We start from the raw sequence: 8340 nt of genomic DNA on the forward strand, positions 1-8340 counted from the left end.
TTTCATCGGCATCTTCGGGTCCACCAGATGTGCCGAGCGGCAGCATGGTAGCACCCGAATGCGAACGATTTGTTTACTAGTAGTGGACGCGCTCTACCGCCGCTCCCGTCATCAGCCCGCGGCTTGGCTCTGCTTCTTCTCACCACTTGCGTGCGCACCGACGGCGAGGTGCTTATGTTGGGCCATATGCGAGCGAGAGCAATTGTTTAGGCCAATGGGGTTCGGTGCGGCGGCACGACTCGAGTTTTATTTGTCAAAGATTACGCAGTGAAAGGACGGAACTAACATCATTTTCATGTCAAACGGATCATAGTTCAGAGTACGTCGAACTCAGGCGCTCAGAGGAGAGAGATGTGAAATGAAGAAAATCTACCAAAAAATCTAAAAAATTTTATTAAATTTGTAACCATTCCAAATACATTTGGTGGTATTTGTTTTTAATTATTTAATTATTATTAACAATTAATGGAACAGTCGTTCGTATTAATCCTGCAAACTCGCCCACTAGCTCGTTTGCTGACATGGTGTCTACGCCCTTATGTGTTTCGATTTTTTCTATATTCTCGTTCGAGCGATGTAAGCTTTTATTCTGAGCAAGTGAGAGCTTTGGAATGCGCTTTTCTTCGCGATTTCATTGGTAATCTAAAGCTTTGAAGAAAGAATGCGAGATCCACCATGCGACTCCACCAAATCGTTTAATCCATTCCAGTCAAGTTGAAATCCATAACGAAACCCAGAACACTTCATGCTACAACATGCTACAAATGTTACAACATGTAAATATGAATTTTAAGTAAGATGTGATATAGAAAACTAGTAAAGAAAACCATCGATGCAATTTGGGAGACGAAATTAAGCACCCGACTTGAACATAGAACGAAATCCTTATTGTCCACTTCCGGTTTCAAGTGAGGGTATGCACCATCACAGAATAATAAAACAGAAACAACATGTTATATAATTGTTCACTTTCTTCATTTATTATATGTTGATTCAACTGTTCACTTCTCCCTTCCTGCTTCCTACTTATTCCACTTTTTTGTTCCTTTTTACATTCTTCTCACTTGTTTGTTCATTCGTACCAATCCAAAAGCCTCATTGGTTATCACTAGAAACATTCGTGACGCATTTTCCGACGATTTGCACGCGCATACATTACATAAAAAAGAGTATCAGCAATCAAATCGAACTAATCTCAAGAAGTGGCGCATCACACATTGGCATGCTCGCTTGCCTTGAGGCCAAGGTTGCGCCAAGAAGTCACATCGAAATAAAACGATTGAACTAGAGCAACTGAAAATTGAACTATTAATGAAACACATTTCCGCCCAATACGGGAGCAGAATTTACAGTAAATCACATACATGCCTCCAGAATTCAGCAAGAACTGATAGGATTGTTTTAAAATGATTTTCGCGAAAAAAAAACGCTTTCAGGCGCTTGGCAGCGTTTTAGGCAAGGGTGTTACACGTATCACACGCGTTGGTTGAATTCAATTAAAGCTGCTACTACCTTAAATCCATCGTCCGTTTTAGGGTTTTGCCAATAATTTTAGGCTTCAAAGGCAAAAGAATGTAATCAGTTTACAGTACACGATGATTAGCAAGTGTATCCGCTCTATTCTTCCGGTTGATCCCTCATTCTCGTTACTAGTTTTACGCTACAATCATCACTCCCGCTCTCCTGTCCGTCTCCATTCTTGCTCACATCTATATCACGGTTCGTAGGTAAATTATCGTAGACCACTTTGAACGAAAATCGTACGGGAAAAGTAGATGGCACTTTGAATGTTTTAGTTGCATTACGTTGCGTTTCATAATGATAGTATGTTTGCTTCGATTTGATAGTACAGTTCATTACTTCTTGGTGCCTTCAGTTAATGCGATGGAGGGATTTCATTCTATCCATCGATCCCGGATATGGAGCCATCAATTGATTCCCAGCTTTCAATTATTACATTCGATAAGCTTCACCTTTCGTAAACCTTTCATGCGCGTTGACGTTAACAGAATGTATTGCGCTCTACCTTCGCGGCAATATATGTATATTGATATCGGTCGTCTAGCTTGGCGATCCATACACACGCAACAGACTGGTGCATAGCAGCTGTGAGTTTATGTATGGTCGATAGTCATCGATAGTGCAGTGTCGTTGTTGCTTTTCTAGCTGCTTAGCGTCGTAAAGTTACCTCCAAAACCAAAATGCATGGGATTGTTCGACAGCCGCAAATCAGTTTCAATACATGACCAGGAAGATTTCGATTAGTAGTATTAGGTTACAGTACGCCTGTCTTCTCGCACGAAGAGTTCACTGGTTAACATTTGCTCACTCTCGAGTGATTATTCTAGTGATATTCAAATTTATTGCCCATCGACTGGAAGTAGCGTTGGCTGGTCATCAGTGGATTCAGTGTGCAATGTATACGTTCGCTTTCGTTACAAGTGCATTCCAGATTATGCTTAATTGGCTAGTGGATTATTAGGCTCGCTCGAAAACCAGTGGGTTAGTATCGGACAGACATTCAAATTAAACAAACTAAGGAATTATTCTTTTTGTTTAGCAAAAAAACACATTCTGATATAGAATGATAAATGCGGCTTGGGGAAATAATTGTAAATACTAGCAGCGTGTGCAGTTGAGAAATCATACTCGTACGCAGAAAGGAATTCGTCAAATTAAATTCAATCAAACAATAAATAATTACCGTAAATTGCTTCTATTACTCCCTGCATTTAACATCGCTGTGTAACTTAATTCTTACCAATTGCGTTATTTCTGCACTTTGAATATAAAGTTCAAAAAAAAAAATTCAATAAGTTCCCTCCATCACTTATGCTTAATTTCACGGATTTCAGACTGTTTCAAGGGCTTCTGAAATTATTCTCATCTCAGTGAAGCAACAGAGATCCTTTAACCGAATCGGAAATCAATGAGTTAGTAGCGGTGTAATCTAATGACAAAAGAAAATTCAATCAGCATAGCACTAACCCAATGCACTACTCCCTGCGATCGTCAGTTGGTGGTGCACTCAAGTAAACCTAATGACTTACAGACCTCGTTATCGTTCTATTTTCTACAAAAATAAAGTCTCTCTCTGGGTTTCGCTTCGATTATGCTTTTTACAGTTACTAACCACTAGTTCCATATGCTCGTAAATACATCTCAGCCAGTAGCTCAGCGTTTGGTACTGCTGTGAAGTGATTGTGCCGTTGCTCTCTGCGCAACCGCACCCCTAGTATGTGGTTATGTGTTAGTAAAAACCCCCCAAAAATATTCTATTCAAGTGCATTCAACTTTCATCCCCATTTTCCTTTTTGGTTTAGCATCATTTCTTCGCTTCCATTCAGCGAATACCTCGTTCTCCATCTTTATAAGGCGACGGTCACCAGCATCGTCCATCGGAGCAATGACCACTGCTATAAAATCACTTCTGGGCTCTCCTGTATGAAGATGGCTTCGAGCGAGTCGAGACGTGACACGAGTGACCTACCGACGGCGCCCATCGTCGTAGTGCGGTGCTGCTTCTGCTGCTCATTCGAAGCAGCAGCACTGGCGATCGCATCGTCCACAGCCACGTTCGCTTCGTGTTCGCATAGGTTTCGATTGCTATCACTAGTACTGCCACCACCCGACGATACCGACAAAAGCAGGACTGGCAGATTACCCGTTCGCTGACTACCTCCTCCTTCGCTGCTTCCACTGACCGAGCCCGATCGTTCGTTCAGGATATCCAGTTTGTTGAAGTTAAACATATTGCTGGCCGTTACAAGGCGCAAGTTGCGCGACCGTTCCGCATCGTCATCATCGATCAGCTCTTCGTCATCCTCGACGTGCGAGGAACAGATTGCTTTCAGTTCCGGCTCACACACGGAAATTCGTACCGAGTCGTCTTGGGGCGTTTCTATTCGACCAAACGAACCCATCGGTAGCGGCGTCCTGCTTTCCACCTGGAAGACCGTTTCTTCGTCATTCTGCATCCCTTCCTCTAACTCCAGCTCCTCCTCGGTATCTAGCCCCCGCGCCGCAGTTTCTTGCCCATCGTCACCATCGTCCTGCCCATCGTGGCCAATGTCCGTGACGAGGCCCGAAATGCTAGCATCGTCCACGTCGCAGCTACAGGTTCCCTCTAAATGATCCGTTTGCGTTTCGACCGATTTCATCGTGCGAGATTCATTATTCGTAGTAGATATGGTGGAGGTGGCTGACTGATGCCGGGATTGCTCCCGCTCGAGTCGACGTATTTGCTCACTATTCATCACTGGCCAAAGGGCCAGTGATGCGTGCCGTCATAAGATGTCTTCCAGCGACTTTGCATTAGTCGGATAGTGGTGTGTCTTCGGCTGCACATATTCCACCTTGTCCGCCATTTCGATACTCTCGGTATCTGGACCGGTTGGCCAATGATGTCGTCCGGTACGTTCCCCCTCTTCGGTACTGGCCACGGTTTTCGGTGTTCCATCGGTCGCTTGTTCCGGCGATATTTTCGCCATCGATCCGATGGAGTTTTTGCGCCGCTGAGATACACATCCACCACCCGCTAGTAGCGCATCGTAGTGCTTGAGATTGCTGCGGTAGTGACCACATCCGAGAATGTACTGCTCCTTGTAGCTGTTACTGTTAAGCGTGCAGCTTGAATCGCGCATCGCCAATCCTCCGCCGAATGCCGAAGTGTTCGTATCGAATGAACAATTATCGCCTGGCACCGCGCTGTCCATGTAGATATCCTCGTTAAGGATACTTACACCCGATGAAGGCCGTTTGGCGGTAGGTGGTAGTGCTCCGGCCACGTCCTGTGCCGATTCGTTCGCACTTAAGCTCAACTGGCGACGCTTTGGCAGTGGTAGTGAGGCGGTCTTCTGACGATCGCTAAATTTCTCAGATCCCCCACGCACCGCAATCACGGCCGAATGGCGGACGGGAGTTGTGTCGCGCGGTGAGGAAGCAATCGAATGGGACTTGGAGTGGTGGAACCGTGCCGACGATAGACGAGCGCATTTACTGGCACCAGTCGTGGTGTCGTGGTTCGTCTGTGGACCACTAACAGCACGATCGCACCGTGATCGCAACGAAATGGAACACTCAGCACCGAGCATACTGCTGAAAAAGGACGATGACGCTCCCGAGGTGGAACAGGCCGTTGCAAGCGGTGCCAGACCATGGAGACGGTTGCACCCGACAGCCACATCGCGACGCCCGGGAAGAATGGGAGCAGTGTCATCGGAAACGGGGGACGGCAGTGCTGTTCCCGTGCCGTTACCGGTGAGCGTGTTTTGCGCAGCTCTACTACGCTTCAACGAATGATTGCGATGCAACTGGACGTCTTTACTATGGTTATTGTTGTTGATGACGGTGCCTTGAATAGTACTATTTTGGGGGGCAAACTGCTAATCGCCGCGATGCGTATTGCGAGGTGCTGGATTCTTACGGTAAAAGTAGACCTGCGATAGAATCGCTATATCTAAACTGACCTAAAGGAAAGAAAGAGGCGAGGGAGATAGAGTGGTTAAAACGAAATATTCTTTTTTGTTTTTGGACTAAGCTAACATGTTTTCGTCCTTACCTGCAGCAACCCGCAGATCCAGAATTGCGTTGGGGCATGCCTTAAAAAGAAGTAACCAGTCTTAAACAAATCACCGGCCGTCCACATGAACACCATCGAAATGCTCATCCCATGGGTGGACTTATTCTTGAAGTTCCTCATAAACTGTGGGAGGCCTGAAAAAATATGAAGAAAACAAATGGCAATTATAAACCACCTAGCACCAAATGGAGAACAAACGACCCATTACTTACCTAGCATTGCTTCAGTAAAGACGGCTAGAAAGCCGACTGTCTCCATGAACCAGGTAACGGAAAGCATAAGGTAGGTGACAGCGGCCCCGACCGCCCAGACAACGAGCATAAAGTCCACATAGGACTGGAAGTCCGTCCACTGCCAAAAGTACCGCGAGTCAAAGTCTGTTTTGCGCGAAAAAACGAATGAATAAATGAATGTCGTTAGTTTGATCATGTGCTAGGTTCCATCTACACCATTGAGGGCTCTTTTAATGCAACGATTATTCAGTAAGTGGATGATGGATTGAAGGAGTTATGTGCTCATGGTTAATGGATGGAATGGATGGATGGGATAAGACAAGTAAGTGAATTTATCAATGATTTTCATGAGGACATTCTAATACGAAACGAGCAATCAAACAAAATTGTATTAATGTCAGAGAACATTTATTCTAATCACTAGCATGAACTAGCATGAACGTGTCATTGAATATGCAAAGAAGAAATCATCAACCATGCAAACAACCATTTATAATTCAATGTTCCATTTGCAAAAGTCATCTGGCGAATTATCTATTTTCATAATTGTTAAAGCAAAAGGACAAAGAACGTAGCACACGCATAGCCCCTTTGTTGCGGAAATGGAACAGATAACGCACACGAAACACGTATCTCCTATCAATGGGATGGGCTGCGTAGGGTTGCGGTAAATGAGATTATATTCTTACAAAAATACTATTTCTGGAGCAACGGAACGCAGGTGTGGCCTCTCTGTGCCAATTACTTACGGCTGTCGGTCACTCCAACAAAGCTGCACCCTTGGCCGGCACACGCCTGGGCATATTTATAATATTCCCTTTCTCAACATGGACTGAAGGAAATGACAGGCACTGACGGACACTAAGAGGAAAGGAAAGGTTACCGCGTTCATTCGTGTGATGCACGCGACCATTGTTCCCTTCAATGCGCACTTTGCCATTGGACTAGATTTATGAAGGGATCGTCAGTAATTGCAAGCTCACGGTGCAGGTTTATGCTTACGCTGGAACGCAGACACCTCCGAGGAAGCTCCGAAGCGTGATCATAAAAGTCTCGCTTGGCCGCAATTGATACTGCACGTGTCCGTGTCGGTATTGTATGGAATGTAGTGCAACGGTATTATGTTTGATTATCGTACCGCATTTTTACAGTTGATGGAACCGAATCGATTCACGAGGCCCCGCAGAACTAAACAATCTGACCGAAGATATCGTTTTGTAAAATATCATATCATATTTTAAAACTAATTTACGCTTAGAAATTTATTAAATAAAGGACTCTTTTACAATAATCAACAAAACTTGTAGCAAAATGTGGCCTAGCAGAATTCCTCTCAGCAGCATCGAAGTTGATTTGCCAACGATAATACGAACGATATTTCGGTGACATCATGCAACCGCCCCATGATTAATGATAATCCTAATGCGTTGCTGATGACATTTGACTACGTAAAACCAACAGACAAAAAGGAGACAGAAAAACGGAAAATGTAGCCGGAATAATAATAATAATAAACAAAAGGTCCCCCGCCTTTGGTATACCAAGATTGGCGCCATCGGAATTCAATAAACCCGACGCCAGTAGCAGTTTCCGGCATCCGTTGTGGTTCTTTTGGAAATTGTTGGACGTCCGCTTTCTCCCAAAAAAAGCTTTGCTTTTGTGATTGACGTGCATCCAACAACGGGACTGCCACACTAGGACCAACGACAACAACAGGCAGAGAGCCCCTGGGTTTGACAAGGATTAGCAAATGGCCGTGGAACAAATAATGATTTATTTTGAAGCCAAGTCACCAAGTCGCTGAAAGTCATGTTATGACACACCCCATCATACGGTGAACCGGGCGCGTGTGCGATGGGCAGCACTCTCCCACAACAACTAAGGCATTCAAGGACAAGACCACATCCGCTTCTTCACCTCCCAAGAATGGCCCGGCACCGATAGATGATGGATGGATTTAAAGGTTACGTCCTGCCTTGTTAAACGTGGCACATTGTTCCGGTTTGGCTGGGCTGCGTTGGCAGGATTTGTGGTTTCTGATCCTTCGTGTTGCGCCTTTATTCGATCAACATTCGATTATTGGTTGCGTGTCACGAAACTTTCTGGAGGGAGTGATTATCGGAACAATATTGACTTTAATCACTGAAGCGGACGCTAGCTAGATGGAAAAGGTCAACTTTACTGGAAAAGGAAAGTGTTTGGAAACCCGAATCGATACAACGAGCATCAGAACGGAGTAGAAGAAGGCGTAAATTGGATGCTATGTCCCGCTTACACCCAACAGATGTAGCTAACTCGCCCCATATGCTACAAAGTATTCTGTTACCTTCTTTACATTTCTCTTACACACTAGCTGATAGTTCCCCCGAGCTAGTTCTCCGGGAAGGTACAATGGCAAAAGGAGCGCGCGTGGCATGAGACGCATAAAAAATGTATGACATTCAAAGTCCAAAACAACCGACACAATCCAACCGTTTGAGCAGTCGTGAGATTGTTGTTTATTGACTGACCGTGGCGCTATTACGG

The 8340-nt window shown here is 44.9% G+C and overlaps 1 protein-coding gene across 2 annotated transcripts in view; it reads right to left on the bottom strand.

Annotated features, from left to right (window-relative positions):
- Positions 1-5328: 5328 nt before the first annotated feature.
- LOC126571669 (solute carrier family 66 member 2) overlaps positions 5329-8340 on the bottom strand; it is a 22745-nt gene continuing 19733 nt past the window's right edge. For both annotated transcript variants that reach the window (XM_050230396.1, XM_050230395.1), the window contains 3 exons: positions 5794-5958; positions 5561-5715; positions 5329-5468 (listed from right to left, as the gene is read on the bottom strand). In XM_050230396.1, coding sequence (XP_050086353.1) covers positions 5385-5468; positions 5561-5715; positions 5794-5958 — 404 coding nt within the window. In that variant the 3' untranslated portion in view covers positions 5329-5384. The remainder of the gene's footprint in view (positions 5469-5560; positions 5716-5793; positions 5959-8340) is intronic.

This window comes from Anopheles aquasalis, chromosome 2, assembly GCF_943734665.1.
Source record: "Anopheles aquasalis chromosome 2, idAnoAquaMG_Q_19, whole genome shotgun sequence".
Taxonomy (NCBI): domain Eukaryota; kingdom Metazoa; phylum Arthropoda; class Insecta; order Diptera; family Culicidae; genus Anopheles; species Anopheles aquasalis.